At 36.3% G+C, this 20,176-nt stretch overlaps 1 protein-coding gene across 8 annotated transcripts; it reads left to right on the forward strand.

Moving 5' to 3' along the window:
- The first annotated feature begins 1,515 nt into the window (after positions 1-1,515).
- On the forward strand, positions 1,516-16,073 carry e4f1 (E4F transcription factor 1). Of its 8 annotated transcripts, none has more exons than XM_077211856.1 (14): positions 1,516-1,713; positions 2,371-2,501; positions 3,864-3,954; positions 4,235-4,383; positions 4,498-4,618; positions 6,074-6,226; positions 6,430-6,539; positions 7,478-7,690; positions 7,782-7,896; positions 10,370-10,587; positions 11,482-11,680; positions 13,857-14,035; positions 14,870-14,932; positions 15,046-16,073. In XM_077211856.1, exons 1-14 carry the CDS (start codon positions 1,620-1,622, stop codon positions 15,394-15,396), a joined length of 2,187 nt encoding a protein of 728 aa, XP_077067971.1. In that variant the 5' UTR covers positions 1,516-1,619; the 3' UTR covers positions 15,397-16,073. The 8 variants fall into 8 exon arrangements, with proteins under 8 accessions (XP_077067971.1, XP_077067975.1, XP_077067977.1 ...); XM_077211860.1 differs by having other exon boundaries at positions 6,430-6,518; XM_077211862.1 differs by having other exon boundaries at positions 6,430-6,518; positions 13,857-14,023.
- Positions 16,074-20,176: the final 4,103 nt, after the last annotated feature.

Below are 20,176 nucleotides of genomic sequence, written 5' to 3' on the forward strand. Positions count from 1 at the left end.
AGCCTATAGGGCCAGTAAAAAATATTTTTCTGTCTCTGTCTGAGAGTTGTGAATGAAAGTCAGTGTAAAAATGTATGATAATCATGCAAGAAAATATGCTGTCGCATTGCGTTGTTACTTATCTCTGTGATCATGTTAAAGTATGAAGGAAACTAATATTTCACTTCTATTTTCAAAGTTCTCAAGTTTAACATCACAAATATGACACTGTTGTGTGACAGACAGTGTAATAGATAATCATAGTCCTTAAGACAATTTACTGTTCAATAAGAATATTTACTTAATAAGCTATATCAAAATTTACTGTTGTGTTTTTGAGTTCGGACCGAACATTGTAATATTTGTTTGTGGCTGATAAAACTTGGGACATTAAAGGGAAAAATGAGTCATAATTTACTCTCCCCTCATGTTGTTCCAAACCTGTATGAGTTTTCTTTCCTCTGTTGAACACAGAAGAGGATATTTTGAAGAATGTTGGTAAACCAGACAGTTGACAACAACACACATTGACTACCATAGTAGGAAAAAAAACTACTATGGAAGTCAATGGGTGCCAGGGTCAACAGTCTGGTTTACCAATATTCTTCCAAATGTATTTTTACTTAAACAGAGGAAAGAAATTCATACAGGTTTGGAACAACATGAGAGTGAGTAAATGATGACAAACTATAAACTATCTCTTTAAGGCAGAAAAAGTCAAAAATAAATGTAGGCTACTATAGGTCAAGGTCACTTTTATTTATATAGCACCTTAAAACAGCATTACTGCTGACCACGGTGCTTCACAGAAACACAATAAAAACAAACGTCGTACAAATTTCATATACATTTTTGACTCACTAAGGCTAACGTTACATATCCACAGTTATGAATAGGCCTGAGAGAAAAGATGCCTGGGATGGAACACATGAAATTACGATTAACATACGTATCAAATATAACTATATGTGACCCTGGATCACAAAACCAGTCTTAAGTAGCACGGGTATATTTGTGGGAATAGCCAACAATACATTGTATGGGTCAAAATTATCAATTTTTCTTTTATGCCAAAAATCATTAGGATATTAAGTAAAGATCATGTTCCATGAAGATATTTTGTAAATTTCCTACCATAAATGTATAAAACATTTATTTTTGTGAGTGAATGCAGCACAAGCGCGAACATAAATGAACAAGTTTAAAGGCGATTTTCTCAATGTTTCGATTTTTCTGCACCCACAGATTCCATATTTTCAAATAGTTGTAACGTTATATCGACCGAATATTGTCATATCCTAACAAACCATACACCAATGGAACGCTTATTTATTCAGCTTTCATGTGATGTATACATCTCAATTTAAAAAAAATGACCCATAAGACTGGTTTTGTCATCCAGGGCCACATATATTATAAATAAAATACTTAATAAACAGCAATATGTAATAATGTTACCAATCGCTGAACCCTGGTCGGTTGAGTGAGCGCGCCTTTATTTTGAATTTACTATGACGTGCTGCTCGCTCACGCTCAACTCGCCCAACTCTCCGCCCTTTTGTTGTTATGACTACGAGGTCGTAAATCCGCCATGTTTTCCTTGCTGAAGCGTTGCGACAGAGACGGAGGTCTGGAACGACATGACTGAAGAAAATAATAATACGGCAGCAACAGTTACCGACCAAACGGAGCATAGCAACATCATCACCATCCAAACCACTCTTGGAGACGAAGGTAGAGCAAGTGTTACGGGACACAATCACATAGTAAAAACGATTAAATGTGTGGGCCTGACTTTGGGTCGTTCAGTCACGCTAGCAGAGTCTCCATTAGCTGCAATGTTATTTTTTAGCATGATGTTTAGGCTGCTAATGCTGCTTAGCATCGTACTGTATTGGATGAAGAAGATCTAACAGCTCATCCATGTTCTTGCTGAATCTGTAAAGACTGATATTAAAACTGCAAGGCAGTAGACACTTTTCATCATGTAAATTTTTATATAAAAGAACACCAACACTCTTAAAACACAATGGCCATTTCCACAACAAAGTCAGTTGCACCTTAAATTATGCTTTTTGTTGAATAGCATTCTGTGATGGAAATTACTTTTTATATATTAATAAAATAAAATCGCTTTGTCTTTCTTGCTAGCATTTTATGTCCTAAATGCACAATTAATAAATGATATTTAATTATTTATTATTAAATTTATATTTTATAAATATATTTATTTTGCCTTTAAAAACTTTTTTAGAAGCAAAACATTATGCCACAGCTGTGTGAAAATGTGATTATTTTAGATCAGTAAATAATCGTTTAATTCATTTATTGTTTAACTTTGCACAGATCATTTCACAATATGCATGATCTGTCAAATTGAAGTTAGGTCAGTGTGTTTGTTTTCTCTGTCAGATGAGGATATTCATAAATGTGGCAGATGTCTGGAGGAGTTTTCTGCTCTGGATGCTTTCATCCAACATAAACTCAACAGGAACTGCAAGCGTCCTCTGCAAGACCATCAGGTTTGTGTGTCATTGTTATCGTTCCTGATTGAGTGGATACTTTCACATCCTGAGTGACTTTACTGTACATATTTCTTGTTGGGGAAAATCTCCCTGAGATTGACCATATAAACCAGCAAAACGAGTAGTAATTTCTGGGAAGCTTTGTGACTTGTATTCATCAACATATTGTACATTAAATGCATATGCCATGTACAAACATGCCATATTTGTCACACATTGATACACATACATGTTCAAAGTTTGGGATCAGTTAGCCTAGATTTTATTTTTGAAAGAAATTACTACTTTTACTCTTCAGCGGACATATTTGTTCAAAGTGACAGTAAAGACGTAATGCTACAAAGATTTCTATTTCAAATAAATGCTGTTCTTTTAAATTTTATATTCTTCAAAGAATCCTTAAAAACGTATTACGGATCTTACAAAAATATGAAAGTGCCCCTATTGTGCTTTTTCGGATATTACCTTCCATGTAGTGTGTAATATAGCTGTTTGAGAATGTAAAAGGTCTACAAAGTTTTAAAGATCAAAGTGCATGACAAATAAAGTTATCGTTTCCTAAACGAAAGAATTGATTCTGAACTGCTGAAACGAGTCGTCCGCAATTCCAGTCTCACTCCCTGTTACATACAGTACGTAACAATGTAACGAATTGGCATTATGCCTGCCTATTGTCTTCATTGGCTACTTGCAAACGATGTCTATTATGACCCGCCCGCAAAACGGAAGAGTTTGGTTCTTGTTGTCGAAACGTCGAGAAGATGCTGTTCTCAGAACTGCGAATCCACTTTACATGCACTTCAGAAGGATGAGGACTCGCTCTGGAATTGGATTGGGAAACCTGACAACATCATTACTGTTCGTATCACTGTGCGACAAGCACAGAGGAAGATCTGGAGCTGAAATTCAGATATGGAAATTAGCGTTTCCCGATAGACCATTCTTAACAGATTCGGTCATTTGACCGAGCAGAGCAGAGTAGACCAATCACAACAGACTGAGCCATCTGACCAATCAGACCAAAATCAAAGCTTATTTATTTGTTTTTTTCATCTTGGACGCATGTAAACCTAAACCCAATGAATCTAAAATACTAATATCATAATAGGGGTAACTTTAAGCAGCACAACTGCTATCATAATCAGCATAGCATCAGCACAGCTGATTATGCTAGCACTGCTAGCATAATCAGAAATGTTTCTTGAGCATCAAATCCTCATATTAGATGTTTCTAAAACATTTAAAAAAAATAATCTTACTGACCCTATATTTTGAAAAGTAATCCAAGACTCAAGAATCTGTAAATGTAAAATTGTACCTTGAGGTCATTGTAGGATATATCTGTGTCTCCTCCCTCAGACAAATGTTGTCCCTAATGAAGGTGCTTCCATTGAGGTGAAAATAAGTGAAAATGATTGTTCATCTGATGAAGCGGGAACGTCCAGTGCAGGTACTGCACTTTTTGTTATTAAAGTAATTCAAATATTGATTTTTTTTTTTAATGGTGGGGGGCAGAAGCCCAATTTTAACGGGACAGGTCCTTTCCATGATGTCCCAACTTATTTGAATTTGTCTTAAATACAGGATCGTCCAAAGCCAAACAAGACATCTGCTCTCCATAGTTAAATACAGTATGATTACAGTGGGATCATTTGGGGCTGAATTTAATGTAATTTACCAATCCATCTGTCTTTGTTTGAGTACTAAATGTAGTTGCTTTGTTCTTTTAGACAAGACGGGTAAAAAGGCGGCAGCTGGAGGAAAAAAGAGAAGCTGCTCTGCAAGCGAGGATGACAGTCCCAGTCCTGCAAAAGTGGTTTGGAAGTTAAACACAGAGGGACGATACATCTGTGAGATATGTGATAAGACCTTTAAAACGGTACAATATTTGATTGACTTTTTATGCATTTAAATACTGCTATGTGTCATATTTGTGAGTATGCAACTAAAACTCACTTCAGTTGTAAAATTTATCCATTTCTATGTCCCTTAGACAAATATTCTGAGAACTCACATGTTCACGCACACCGATCAGAAGGATTTTAAGTGTGAAATATGTGAGACTGCGTTTAGGACCAAGGGTTCGTTGATCCGACACAAGCGTCGACACACAGGTAAATCTATAGTCCATTATATTGGACTATACTAGGTAGTGACAGTTATATAGCGTCTGTTTAAAGAGGCCATATCATGCCCTTTTTGAAGTCTTGATTTTGTATTTGTGGTCTTGTAGAATAGGTTTTTATTCTTGAATTTTGCAGCACCTCCCTTCCCAGTCTGTCAGTAATGCTCTGTTTAGTTCCTGTCTCTATGAAGCTCCTCCTTCTGAAAAGCACAGTGCGCTCTGATTGGTCGGCTGGATCAGTGTGTTGTGATTGGTCAACCACTTTGAGCGTGTTTGGGAAATGTCACGTCCCTTATCATAACCGCGAGTTTCAACACTACTAACTAACTCAACCAGGCCCCGCCCCTTTAATTTGCATATGCTTTGGGCAGGAATTATTTAAAATGAGGGACAATGTGATGGAAGAAAACCCAAGACTACGATAGAGGCGTTTCAGGGAGTTCAGAAACAGTGCGCACTAGGGCTGGGTAAAAAGTATCTATTTCTCGATTTTAATCGATTCTCATTTTTATGAATCGATATCGATTCTTAAATTTCAAGAATCGATTAGGCTAGTCATCCTGTTTTCAGTTGATGAATGAATGGAACATTGTAGTGCGCATCCCATCCAATAAATCGCGATAATCTTTGTGCTTTGTTACTAATGATATGTTGCACATGATCTTCTCTTCTGCCTTAATAATACCAGTTATAGCGCAAAATAAAGATGAATGAATTGTCATCTGAAAGTGTGTTTAAAAAAAACAACTTATCGAAATCCGTATCATTATACATGGAATCGCTCAATCAGTGTTTCAACCGTGGAAAGACGTCAGTAAAACAGCTTGTAAACAATGTCATGTAACGTCACATTTACCTCAGAAAAAACATATCCAGTGACCATGAACTCGTTAGTCGGCTAGAAAAATTATTATTTAGCATTTTCTAAATATATGCACCATATAACATATTCATTATTATTTTTAATGTTCTTCAATATTTAATGCATGTTTGAATAAATCTTGCAAGTTTTTATGAAAGCCACAATTTAAATGTTTATTTTTCATATAACTTTATTATTATAAAAAAAGTGTTTAGTAGGCTATGATAGTAGGCTAATGAAGCCTAGTAGTCTACAACTGACTCCCATAGTTTACAGCATTAGTTAAGAGATTTGTTTTCCTTGAGAAAATTTGCCATGTATTGTAGCCTACCTGATATCCAAAATAATCAATATTGAATCGAATCAAAATCGAATCGAATTGTGAAATTTGGGTCAATACTCAGCCTTAGTGCGCACTTATATAGAGAATATGACTTTGGAGTAACTTTGTAGACCTTTTTCATGCTCAAACAGGGACATTTCACACTAAAGAGAGTTGAAAATGTAAAGTATAATAGGTTTCCTTTAAGTTTTCAAGGTTGTCTTTTGAGAATCAAATCATGATGTAATTTTCTTTTGTAGATGAGCGTCCGTACCGCTGCAATCAGTGTGGACTTGCGTTCAGAGAGTCCGGAGCTCTTACCAGACATCTGAAGTCTCTCACTCCTTGCACTGAGAAGATTCGCTACAGTCAGTGTAAAGAGATACTTGTCAGCAAAGATGGAGTTCAGAAAGGTAATTTACATCTCACAATGGCTTTGCATAGTGACCTTTTCAGTGATAGAAGGGTGTCGTTTGAAAATATCTGTAGTACATGGTTGTTGTTGGTCAACATTTTTAGCTGCTTTGTTCGTGTCACAATAGTGTTTTGTTTTTAATGTGACAACTGTTGTAAAAGGGAGGTTTTCTGATTCTGCCACTGTTGGGTATCGTTCTAGAAGTTCAGCCGTCACATCCTGAAGCTGAGAAGGAGCAAATTCCTGTTTTGAGAGTGGTGGAAGCCGGCCAGGAGATCATCCAGATCGAGGTGGTAGGACAAGTACAACAGGTCTGAGACTAACAAATGTAGTATATTATGCAAAAACAGCATTTTGAATTGCACTAATTGAAACAAAAACATTTTGCATTAACGGTTATTGCATTTTGGGGAGCTGCAATTTTACTTTTTTCATATTTAAGCATATGACAAGGATCCACGTTAAAGATTATGCTTGGTTGTTCATTTCTACATACGCATGTTTAGCATTTTAAATTAATGTATTTTGAACAAATATAAATCATCAAAGAACAATAGTATATTTATAAATTAGCATTAATATTGAGATCTTTTTTTTATTTGTAGTTAATGATGCCTAAATCATTAACTAATGTTAACAGTATTTAATGCATATTAACAAAGTGAACCTTATTGTAAAGTGTTACATCGCTAAAATGGACATTATTACAATGATTTGGTTTTTAAATTAAAACCCCAAATACTTAAATTTACTTTATAGGTTTAACAAAGAAAAAATGGACTCGCTGAAAAATTTAGATGTTTGCATTTATGCATTTTTTAAAAGGCTGGGTCAGTAAGAAATTAGTACTTTTATTCAGCAAGGACACATTAAATTGATCAAATGTGACAGTAAAGACATTTTTAATAAATAATGCTGTTCAGAACTTTCTGTTCACCAAAGAATCATGGGACGCATTTCTGAAGAATCATGTTACACTGAAGACTGGATTAATGATGCTGAAAATTCAGCTTTGATATCACAGGAATAAATTACAATTTAAAACAGATTAACATAGAAAACAGTAATTTTAAATTGTAATAATATCCCACAATATAACTTTATTTTGAATCACATAAATGCAACCTTGGTGAGCACAAGTTCTTTTTTTCAAAAGCATTAAAAACTCTTATTCACCCCAAACTTTTGAATGGTTATATATTCAGAAGTAGTTGCTTTTTAAGGCTGTTCTCTGCTCTGTCCGTAACAGGTGGTGTCTCAGCCTCCAAGTGCGACTGTGGCTGAAGCCGAAAATCTAATCTGCCAGGCCATCATCAACTCTGGCATTGCCCTGGAGACCGAAGCCACAGAGACAGAGGCCCGATCACCTAAAGCCATCCTGCAGTCTCCTGAGGCCGAGACCAGACTCACTGACATCCAGGTGACAGAAGAGTGTGTGGAGACCGTGTCCGAAGAGACCCAGGTGAGTTCATAAGGTCGTGGTGGCATGTTTTATTACAATAAAATTGCAGAACAACACAAATGAGACTACAAACTCTTTTTATCTATGGTAGGATTCATCTGTGAAGGATGGAGAACCTGTTGAGTCAAAATTATACAAATGTCCTCACTGTGAGCGCATGTTCAAGACATTGGCCTACCTGAGGGTCCATGTCAAAGGGCATGTTGGTAGGCCCCATTTAAAAGCAATTTATTCATTTCCCACAAACCTACTTATTAAATCTTACATGTATTAATTATTTAATTATGAGTCACACTTTATGTTAGGTGTCTTTAACTACTATGTTTACATTTTATTTTGCCAAACACTTGTACTGCCATTGAGGTGGGATACAGGTAAGGTTGGGGACATGTTTGGTGGCATGGTTAGGTTTGGTTTGAGCAGTAATGGAAGTAAGGGAAGGCTTTACATTGTAATTATAGATGTAATTACAGAAATTAATCTCAGATGTAATTACATGCAGGTATTTTATAAATATGAGTACAATACATGTATTTGCACAATATGTGCATTATATCAATTTATTAATCTAAATCTTAGTTCATAGTAGTTAAAGACACTTAAATGTTAGTTCACATTCACATTTTGAACATTTAGTTCACATTTTGAAATGTTAGTTCAATTTTCAAAAATGAAAATTACCCCTTGATTTATTCACCCTCAAGCCATCCTAGGTATACATTACATTCTTCTTTCAGATGAATACATCCAGAGTTATATTAAAAAATGTCCGGGCTATTTTTCAAATAATCCAAGCTTTATTATGGGAGTGAATGGCTGGGGAAAATTTGAAGCCAAAAAAGTGCATCCATCCATGATAAAAATAATCCACACAGCTCCGGGGGGTTAATAAAGGCCTTCCGAAGCGGAGCCGTGGGTTTTTGTATGAAAAATACCCATATTTATAACTTTATAAACTATAATCACTAGCTTCCGGTGGTAAATGTTATACTGTCTGAAGCCACTCCATTCTTGAACAGTGTTCCCCAGGGCTATGTCCTAAGTCCGCTTTTGTTTTTACCGTACATTAGCCCTCTTGGAATTTTTTTTTGCCATTTTAACAATGTGTCATACCATTTTTATATTGATGACATACAGTTGTATTGCTTGTTCAATGAATCTGAGTTCCACAAACTAACGGATTTATTGGATTGTATTTCTTGTGTAAAATCGTGGCTTGCTAGTAACTGTCTCCAATTAAATTAGAAAAAGACTGAAACCATCATTGTTGCCCCAGACAACAAAATCCCATCCATCCTTCTACACCTTGGTTCTCTGAGCTCCACTGTCCAGTCTCTTGGCTTCTGATTTGACCAGTCAATCTCTTTGGACTCACATTCTAGACTTTTGGTCAAAAATCGTTTTTATCATCTAAGAAATATTGCAAAATTGAGGGCAATTTTATCAGACTCTGACCTTGAGATGGTTATCCATGCTTTCATTTCTTCACGTTTAGATTACTTTTTACTTCTTTTAACAAATCTGCTCTAAATCGTCTTCAAATGGTTCAAAATGCTGTGGCAAGGCTTTTAACAGGATCTGGCAGAAGGACACACATCACACCCATTTTGTCCTCCCTACACTGGCTACCCATCAAATTTCGTATTGATTTTAAAATATTAGTTTTAACTTTTAGAGCTTTAAATGGTCAGGCCCCACAATACATTGCTGATTTGTTATGCACATACTGCCCAGTCCGTGGCCCTTCGATCCTCAGGCCATAGTCTTTTAATGGTCCCAAAGACTCGTTATAAAACCCGGGGAGACCTGTCCTTTCAGCCTGTAGCCCCCAGACTGTGGAAGGCCCTGCCCCGTCCCTCCGTGTGGCCGACTCTTTCTTGAGTTGCCTTTTAAAAGAATCAACACTGTTATAAAACAAGCTTTTAGTTGACTGGGTTATTGATTGTATACTGTTTTATTATTTTGGTTGCACTTTGTTATGCACTTTGTGTTTTTTATTTGTGGAAAGCGCTCTATAAACAAACTTTACTTTACTTACTTTTATAATCTAAAATAACTAGCTTCCACAAGACGACCGTATAGATACTTTGCAAGTCGACATGCGCCACAAGAGTTCGCCCAACTGTTACATCCAACAAGCATGTATGACGTAGGATGCAGGAGTAGGGTAAGCTTAGAAGCCTCTCAAGGGGTTAAACAAATAGGGCTATGCAACAAACTGAAGCTCCTCTTCTATTATATAGAAATCCTCTGACATTTCTTTTCAAAATGGCTAATTCGCGACCAGTGTCCACCGTAAATCTATGTGTATGGCCGTCTGTCGGCAGCTAGTGATTATAGTTTATAAAATTTTAAATATGGGTATTTTCCTTACACAACCACATGGCTTCACTTCAGAAGGCCTTTATTAACCCCACGGAGCCATTTGGATTGCTTTTATAATGGATGGATGCACTTTTTTGGGCTTCAAATTTTCTCCAGCCGTTCACTCCCATTATAAAGCTTGGAAGAGCCAGGACATTTTTTAATATAACTCCGATTGTATTCGTCTGAAAGAAGAAGGTCTTAAGGGTGGGTAAATCATGGGCTAATTTTCATTTTTGGGTGAACTATCCCTTTAATATAAAGTGGGACCTAATTATGAAACCTTTCAAAGGTGTATTTTTTCCATCCACACAGGTTATAAGCCTTTTAAGTGCTTAACATGTCAGAAGGAGTTCCTGACAGGCTACGTGCTGAAGAAACACATGGAGACGCATGTCAGCGAGCGGCGGTACAAATGCGGAGAGTGCGGCAAACAGTTTAAAGCCATCGGACACGTGAGGGAACACATGAGAGCTCATTCGGATGATAGGCCCTACCATTGCAGCTTCTGTGACAAGAGTTACAAGACCAAGGTGAGACACCACAGAAGAACAATATGCAAAAACGATCTTTGGGTTTATACAGGAGATATGTTTCCATCCAGAGTTTAACTTGTGCAAAATTAGAATGTTGCATAAAAAATTTGTGATTAAAGCAGCGTTTCCATCTCGGGTTCAAGAGAACAAAATTGTCACTTCAAAGGAAATTGGCGCAAAATATCTGTAATAAAAATGGAAGTTGCTGCAATCAGGGAAGAAACTGTGGCTCTTTTTTAGTACATCATAAAATTATGAAAATTTAGTACACAATAAACACTGACATGTTACTTTGTGTTCGAATGCTGGTGTTTGAGACGCTTCTGGGAGGGAATTAAACCAAATAATTCTGATGAAAGACTTTGGCTGAGACGTTTCAGAATGATCGAATGATCGGTGCTGTGGAATGAAATTAGTCTCTGATAAGTCCAGTTATCCAATCACATCCACTGTTGAGGCAAACAAAGTCACGTGCATTTTCTGTTGTGCATAAAGGGATTTTTCTTGTAAATGTGTTTCTATCTTAGTTTGTTCATGTCTTGTCGGATAAAAAAATATATCTGCATCAATCTTGGAATTTCCATCCAGTGTTTTTTATGCTATATCCCAAAATGAAAATAAAAATAGGTGGATGGAAACATAGCTAGTGTCATCCGTAAAGTCATCATGAAAATTAAAATTGATAATTCTTTTTTTATGCAATATTGCAGTATTTATTATGAATTATTTACTGGCGCGGTGGCAGGAATAAATTACTGATGGACAAAATTAAGTTCCGCCCAACATTTTTGCTTCTTCGAGAAGACGTTATGCTCAGATAAACGTCACAATAGGGAAGAAAAGACTATCACAACTTCCGTTTCATGCCGACTCATATCCGTTGTGTTCCAGAATGCTCTGCAGGTCCACCATCGCACTCATGCAGACGAAAAGCCTTACGTGTGTACGCACTGCTCCCGTGGCTTTCGGGAAAAAAGCGCTTTAGTACGTCACATCCGACATCATACGGGAGAGAAACCCTTCAAGTGCTCGAAATGTGGGCGGGGCTTTGCTGAGCATGGAACGCTGAACCGCCACCTGCGAGCTAAAGGTTTGTAAATATGTAGAATTGTTATTAATTAACCATTCAAATGAATTAAAATGCACCAATACTGAAGTGAATGTTTGACAACAACTAGTAAACAAGGTCAGCATAAATATAAAAATTTTCTGGCATATTAAATCTATAAATATTTCTTAGGGGCAGATTGTCTTTATGGATATCATAAGTGTTTATATTGTTATTTTGTGTTGAATTAAACTCATTTTTATTCATGTCTTGAAATGATTTGTCTGATATGGTAAAAAAAACAATGGATTTCAAACCCTTTTGAGCCACACATTTGTATTTTGTTAAAGTTGCAGTGAGTGATTTCTGAGAAATTCTATTGAAAGTGGATCGGACTGTGCAGCACAACACACTTGTAGCCAATCAGCAGTAGGGGCTTTTCGACTCATTATGGGGGAGGAGAGAGTTGGCCAATCAGCAGTAGAAGGCGTGCCCACTCATGATGGGGAGGAGAGTTAGCCAATCAGCAGTAGGGAGCATGTCCAATCATGATGGGGAGGAGAGTTAGCCAATCACCCGTAGGAGGCGTGTCTGATCATGATGGGGAGGAGAGTTAGCCAATAAGCAGTAGGGAGCATGTCCACTCATGATGGGGAGGAGAGTTAGCCAATCAGCAGTAGGGGGCGTGCCCACTCATGATGGGGGGGGAAGGGGGGGTGGAGTTAGCCAATCAGCAGTAGGAGGCGTGTCCACTCATGATGGGGAGGAGAGTTAGCCAATCAGCAGTAGGAGGCGTGTCCAATCATAATGGGGAGGAGAGTTAGCCAATCAGCAGTAGGAGGCGTGTCCACTCATGATGGGGAGGAGAGTCAGCCAATCAGCAGTAGGAGGCGTGTCCACTCATAATGGGGAGGAGAGTTAGCCAATCAGCAGTAGGAGGCGTGTCCACTCATGATGGGGAGGAGAGTTAGCCAATCAGCACTAGGGGGTGTGCCCACTCATGATGGGGAGGAGAGTTAGCCAATCAGCAGTAGGAGGCGTGTCCACTCATGATGGGGGAGAAGAGTTAGCCAATCAGCAGTAGGAGGCAAGTCCACTCATGATGGGGAGGAGAGTTAGCCAATCAGCAGTAGGAGGCGTGTCCACTGATGATGGGTAGGAGAGGTAGCCAATCAGCATTAGGGGGCGTGTCCACTGATGATGGGGAGGAGAGTTAGCCAATCAGCAGTATGGGCGTGTCCACTCATGATGGGGGAGGAGAGTTAGCCAATCAGCAGAAGGAGGCGTGCCCATTCATGATGGGGGAGGAGAATGAGCCAATCAATAGTAGGGGGCGTTTCCACTCATGATGGGGAGGAGAGGTAGCCAATCAGCAGTAGGAGGCGTGCCTATTCATGATGGGGGAGGAGAGTGAGCCAATCAATAGTAGGGGGCGTTTCCACTCATGATGGGGGAGGAGAGAGAGAGTGAGCAAGAGGGAGGTTTGAATAAAGACTGTAGAAAGAGAGATGATTAAGAGACATTACAAAAGAGAAAAAGTCAGAGGAATATCAGTGGGAAAGAAGGGCTATGATCAGACAAGAGCTTTAGGACCCGTGTTAATATTTGAAAAGCTTTCCAGTGCAGGGAAGAACGAAACAGGAAGGCCTGAAAATAGACGCCAAGGTTGAGTTGTTTCTGTTCCATACGTGAGTGTTTTTGCTATGTTTCACATCCACTCTTGCATTGTGTGTTTGAGCATTTTGGGGTGGTGGGGGGTGTTTGTTTGGATTGATTACAAATATCAACAGTTTTTCTCAGAAATCGCGTACTGTGCCTTTTAGACTTATCAGAGGCTGATGAGATGGAAAAAATAAATTTTCTCTAAAACATGAGGACACTTGAGAGACTCGTTTAAGCTATTTATAGACATCATTAAGACCCATTCACACCAAGGATAATAACTAAAGATATCGTTTTAAAATTAGTTCACCCATCAACGATAACGACACAGAGGAACGACATTGTTATGATCACTATCAAAGCGTTTTTTTCCAGCTGATTAATGATCAAAACATTGACAGCCAATCAGAGCCCATCCTGCTTTATAGAGCATTTAAAGCACCTGATGACAAAACTGTAGTGTGTGCTTATAGTAAACAGTGTTATCTTTCTTGGTGTGTAAGGCCCTTGACAGTTGTCTTTGGTAATGACTGTATGTTTGCGTGCGTGTGGTCAGGAGGCTGTTTCGCTACGCAGCAGAAGGACTCTGAACATGCAGGGAGCTCTGATGAGCAGGAGGGAACGGCTGAGAACGTCTCCACCACTATCGTATCAGACGACCCTCATGCTGTGCTGGTGGAGTTCTCCTCAGTAGTGGCCGACACTCAGGAATACATCATAGGGGTAAATGCGTCGGTATGCTTGCTGTGACATCTAATGTGTATAAGATTTTAATGAAAATCCAACCAATTTGATGCCTTTTGTTTTAATTTGAATTAGTTTCCTTATATTTTCGAGTCATTACATGTTTACCGGCAATATATATGATTTTCACCATTATGTACACAACAAAAGTTTGGAATCTGTAAGATTTTTAAATTGTTTTTGAAAGAAGTCTCTTATGCTCACTAAGACTAAATTTGTTTGATCAAAAATGCAGTAGAAACAGTAATATTGTGAAAAATTATTACAATTTAAAACAACTGTTTTCTATGTAACTATTTTTAAAATATAATTTATTTATGTGTTGGCAAAGCTGAATTTTCAGCATCATTACTCCAGTCTTAAGTGTCACATGATCCTTCAAAAATCATTCTAACATGATGATTTGATGCTCAAGAAACATTTCTGATTATTATTAATATTATCAATGTTGAAAACAGTTGTGCTGCTTCGTATTTTTATGGACACCATGATTCAAATTTATCAAGTATTCTTTAAAGAATAGAGTTAAAAAGAACAGCATTTATTTGAAATGGGAATTATTTGTCACATTACTATCACCTTTGATACATTTTCAGTTTAATGCGTCCTTACTGAATAAAACTAGTTATGTCTTTAAAAAAAAAAATTATAAATCATACTGGCCTCAAACCTTTGAACGGTAGTGTATGGTTAATAATATTTTTATAATTAATAAAATCGATGGCCAAATATTTATCTAAAAACGTATCCGTTGAGACATTAGTTGTTGCAATATAATCACTATAATTTTGTTAACAATACAGATTTTGCCTCATGTTTTTGCAGGCACCAGTTGAGGAAGCAGCTCAAGGGGAGGAGCTGGCAATAATTCAAGACAGTCAGCAGCAGGTCATTTTTCACTTTTGTCAATGTCAACTTAAAGCAAATATTAGCAAGGTTTAAAAAAGGGGCTTTATGAACCAAATAGAGGTAACCACATTGCTCAATGTGTCTGACTTCAGATGGACAGCCACATCATGAAGGTGGTGCAGCAAATCGTGAGCCAATCACACGGAGGCCACCAGATCATCGTGCGTAACGTGGCTGCCAACGAAACGCCCGGCATCTCGGACTGCGGAGACACCATCACAATCGCCACACCAGAGAGTTTGACCGAACAGGTGGCAATGACACTTGCAAATGCCATTAGCGATGGCACCATCCTTACCACGACAACAGAGGGCGCCATGGAGACGCCCCACACCACAGTTACAATGGTAACAGCCGAGAACATTGAGCCAATCGAGCAAGAGGAGCAGTATGTCATTGCTTCACCTGACGAAATGGAAATCCAGACTGTGGTAGTAGTCTAAGACGCAGGTTTCGTTAAGTTAATATCTTTTAACAGTGGTGGTGTTGCATTTCCGTTCTCTGTGAGACTTAATTCCACATGTTTTACACTGCATGTGTAAGGCCTGATGGATACAAAAACTTTGTGTTCGGGTTTCGAGCTGCACGTTCTACCTATGAACTCTGGCATTTTCAATGGACTGTAAAACCATGTTTCTGTTCTATTCATTTGATAACAGATATTACACACCAAGATTTCATGGCAGTGATGCCGCCATACCAACATTTCTCTCCTGCTGAATGGCATAAATCATAAATGACTATCAACTACTCATCATGAATGTGTAACATAACATGTTTCCACCAATACAACAACTGGCAGGGAGTGAAAGTACAAAATATGAAATATATTTTTATGCACCTCTGTATTTTTTCAGTCATTGATCAGTTTGCATATTTAGTAATGCACAATTTGCACAGTCGTCTCCTAAAATAAATATTCTGTGCACAACAAGCATGTTAAGCTTTCAGATAAACAGCATCTCTGGCAATATTTCATCCCCCAGCTGATTAAAAACATTATAAAATGCCTACGGGACAAGGCTTTCTGGAGTGTCTAAAATCAGAAAAGAGCTAAATATGTTCTTTTTCAATAGAATAATTTTCAATAAACTTTCAGTTTTCTGATTTAGTACCTGCACATGGAGACGGTGCCTTTCTGATTTTTCAAAGTTCATATTCCAGCAGGAGTTGAAAAATTGGATATGATTTTGGCCAGTCAAGGTTAGTAAGCTTTTTTAAAATCACACTGGTAATGTTAACATGTATAATTCACTGTTTAATAAGTTGAATAATAAGTGGTTAAAGGTATATTTGTATGTTTATGCTCATAATTGCCCTCATTTATCATTCTTGCGTAGAAACGGGCGTATATGTTGGCGTAAGATTATGCTTACACTCCTCTCACCGCCTGATTTATGAAGCTGTGCGTACCTTTGTAATCCAGGTGTACGCAATACCTGCCCTTGATAAATCCTGCGGCTGAAAACGATCGTCATTAGAATAACACGCCCCTATATATTCAAGTATCCGCTTCCCCCACGCCCTCATTTTACGCCATGGACACACGGAAGATGGCAAAGAGGAGACACTTCTCCGACGTGGAGATCGAGACCATCACCATCATGAAAAATTATTAAATCAAACAACAATATTGTTGATGATAAATTCAAAGTTAATTGTATATTTTTTTTCAAAACGCTATAAATCCATCCATTTTTGTCTAAAAAAACAACAAAAACAACAAGAAGAGAACATGCAACATATAATCAGGGACTCATACTATAAATTAATATAAATTAAATAAGTGCAACTGCATGAAATAAATAAAAGCCAAACAAAATAAATAGTAAAATAAATTAAATAGTAAAAATAAAATAAATATTTCCAAATGTCACGTTCCAATATTGTCCACCACATAAAACAAATAATTTAAAAATAACACACAAATACAGTCCTTAAATACAACAATGTTAAAAATACATTCAAATCATTTAGTAACACATTTAGGCTAATAGTAATTCGTGCTGAACTTGAAAAAGTAATAACAATATTCAGGCCTACTATTAGGCTACGTGTTGTAGCCATTAACTAAGTGCATTTAGTTTCATATTTGTTAAAAAATAATAATGTTATTTTTTCCCCATCTATGTTGATTATGAAAAGTGAACATAGGCTAAGATAGGATGCGCAATATATCTGGAGACATGCTCAGACATGATTTTGGCCACTTAATTAAGTTTTGTTTTGTAGAAAGCCTTTCTTTAAAGTGAATTTCGTTTTGTATAAATTGTATCTTAATTTTAATATTTTTTTCATCAACCAATTGCCTGGATTTAATAAATAAGAAGCAAATAGCAGACAATATAATCATGAGTCATGACATGGAGGCGCGGACGCGGTCCCTTGCATTGCACGTGAACTGGAGCGCATCTCATCACAAATTAACCGAAACTCAGTATATGCCTCACAGACATGAGAAATATATCTATAAAGAAAGCTTGAAATGTCTTTAAACGAAACAATTATAAACGAAAAGAAATAGGCTACTCTCTCTATAGGCGCGTTCACTACAGAGATGGTGATCATCAATTTCATCTTTGCAGACACAACACTAGTTTATTAATAGAAATAAAATACAAATTTATTTTTTAAAATGGCGTTTATCGCGTTTTGGAAAAGAGCTCCTCATATCTTTTAGTTTGTCAGTGCGTTTTGTGGTGTTAGGAATTGTTTTTCTGCGCATTTCCGCACTAACTCAAAACGTGCGTACATATACACCACCTCCTGACCTGGCGTATATTGAGCGTGCCGTACGCCAACGTCCATATTGATAAATATCAAAGTCACCGTGGTTTTGGGTGTACGCCAGGTGTACGCTGGAAATTTGGTGTACGCACTTTTGATAAATGAGGGCCAATAAGTGCATTACTGTAATTTTGGACGTAATTAAAAATAATTACAATATTTGGACGTCCATTAGGGCCGTTGGGGAAATTTTTTTTATTTTAAAATCAACTTTTTTAATATATTCCAGAACCAATATTAATTCATATTAAACTGCCTTATTTTAGTCCTTGCTTATAGCAAAGGCGGAGGAAAGTTACCTCTTTTAATTCAGCTGACTCAAGGGCTCAAGAATAAGGAATGCCCAATGGCAGCTGTCGCAAAGTGTGTCATTTTTCAATGTTAAAAAATACTTTCTTCTTTTCCAGGTCAGATTTGTCTGACCGGCTGGACGCAGCAACATTGGCAATGACGTGAGTTTGGGATGGGACTCTCTGTTTGACCTGTGGAAGACGTTCACCGATGCTTGTGGAAGAGAAGTGACACAATTCGGCTATAAATATACATCTGTCCAGTCCCAATACCCAATATTGTGAACTAAATGTTTACAAACTTAGTACACCACCATTCAAATGTTTGGGTCGGTAAGATTTGTATATGTTTTTTGAAAGAGGTCTCCTATGCTCACCAAGGCTGCATTTATTTGATCAAAATAAAAACGGTTATGCTGCATCATATTTTTGTGGATACATTGTTCCTTTTTATGAATAGAAAGCTCAAAACATTGAACTTGTGACTGACTGATTGATTGATATACACTGCATGTTTCAGTCTACAAGCCCGCATGGCTTCTGTCGTCTTGAGATTTGGCAAGTAGCCTACTGTATGAGGTTGGTGTATTTTTCACATCCACTCTGTTCTTTCACTAAGCGATAGATAGATGTAGCTTTAGACGCTTCATTCTGGCAGATCGGGTGCATGATGAAGCTTTGGTCACCTTGACTCTACTTGTCCTCCTCCTCATCAGCTCATCACTGCACATGCGCACTTGCGCAGTGCTTTGCCCCTCCAGGCCTTCACATATGCCCATATATAATGACATCTGTGTTTTATTTCCTGCTATAATTGAATCCCTGACCTGACTCGCTACTGATCCGTTGAAAAACCCTCTGGTTTGACATGTTTTAGAGTGATATTAAATAGGATTATCGAGGGTCATCTTTTAAAATCAAATGCCTTTTAACACACATCATATTACTGTTATCTCTCCATTATAGCCAGCAAGTATGCCTTTTGTTATATATATATATATATATATATACATTTTTTTATTTTATTTATATATATATATATATATATATATTATTTATTTATATATATATATATATAAATATATATATATATATATATATATAAAGGGCCGTTAATATTTATTTTGACAATAAAGCACAATAATCTTGTACATTCTCGTTATTGTAATACGATATTTTCATTTTATTCTTTTATTTTACTTTGTTTTATTTAATTTAGTTTTTTTGTTTACATTTAGAATTTTATTTTTTTTGTTTTTATTTAATGAACTTTTTTTTTGTTTAAATTTTATAGATTTCTTTTTCTTTTAGTTTTATATATTATTTTTGTTTTGTATAAAATGTATATATTTGGTTGTTTTGATTTTACTTGACTTTTGTTTAGTTTATTTTAGTTTTATTTATTTATTATTTTATTTACATTTTATTTATTTTTGTTTTGTATATTTGTTTTGTTTAAGTTTTATATATTAAGTTATTTTTGTTTTGATTTTACTCAGCTTTTGTTTATTTTAGTTTTATTTCAAATGTATATATTTTTGTTTTGATTTTACTTGACTTTTGTTAATTTTAGTTTAGTTTTTATTAATTGTTTTGTTTACATTTAATAGATTGTTTATTTTTGTTTTGTTTTCTAAACTATTTTTGTTTTGTTTAAAATGTATAAATTTAGGTATTTTTCTTGGCTTTTGTTTTTTAATTTTGTTATTTATTTTTGTTTTGTTTAGATTGTATTTTTTGTTTCTTTTTGTTTTATATAGTTTTATATATTGTTTTTGTTTAAAATGTATATATTAAATTATTTTGTTTTGAATTTACTTTGCTTTTGTTTTGAATTTACTTTGCTTTTGTTTTGTTAATTTTATAAATTTGTTTATTTTATTTATTTTTTAAATGTAATTTTTTGTTTTGCATAAATTTTGTATATATTATATTGTTCTTTTGTTTTTTATTTTATTTTAGGTTAGTTTATTTATTTTAGTTTAAATATTTGTTCAAATGTTTCGGGAGAATTCAAAGGTAATTGGAGTACATTTATTTACATGAAAGTAAACAAAGTACTTCACTGCACTTTAATTACTTCCTTACAACTTGAGGTTAAGGGCACAATTGTGATGTGCTGTTGCTTTTTCTTAGCGGAGGTCAA

The sequence above is a fragment of the Siphateles boraxobius genome, unplaced genomic scaffold (genome assembly GCF_051911475.1).
Source record: "Siphateles boraxobius isolate OS27281-9 unplaced genomic scaffold, OSU_SipBor_1 66, whole genome shotgun sequence".
NCBI lineage: Eukaryota > Metazoa > Chordata > Actinopteri > Cypriniformes > Leuciscidae > Siphateles > Siphateles boraxobius.

Excerpts from the sequence above, each read along its gene's own strand:
- e4f1 (XM_077211856.1), top strand. The coding sequence starts at position 1,620 with ATGACTGAAGAAAATAATAATACGGCAGCAACAGTTACCGACCAAACG. Across the intron at positions 3,955-4,234 it reads AGCGGGAACGTCCAGTGCAG|ACAAGACGGGTAAAAAGGCG; the intron begins GTACTGCACTTT and ends TTGTTCTTTTAG. Across the intron at positions 4,384-4,497 it reads GTGATAAGACCTTTAAAACG|ACAAATATTCTGAGAACTCA; the intron begins GTACAATATTTG and ends TATGTCCCTTAG.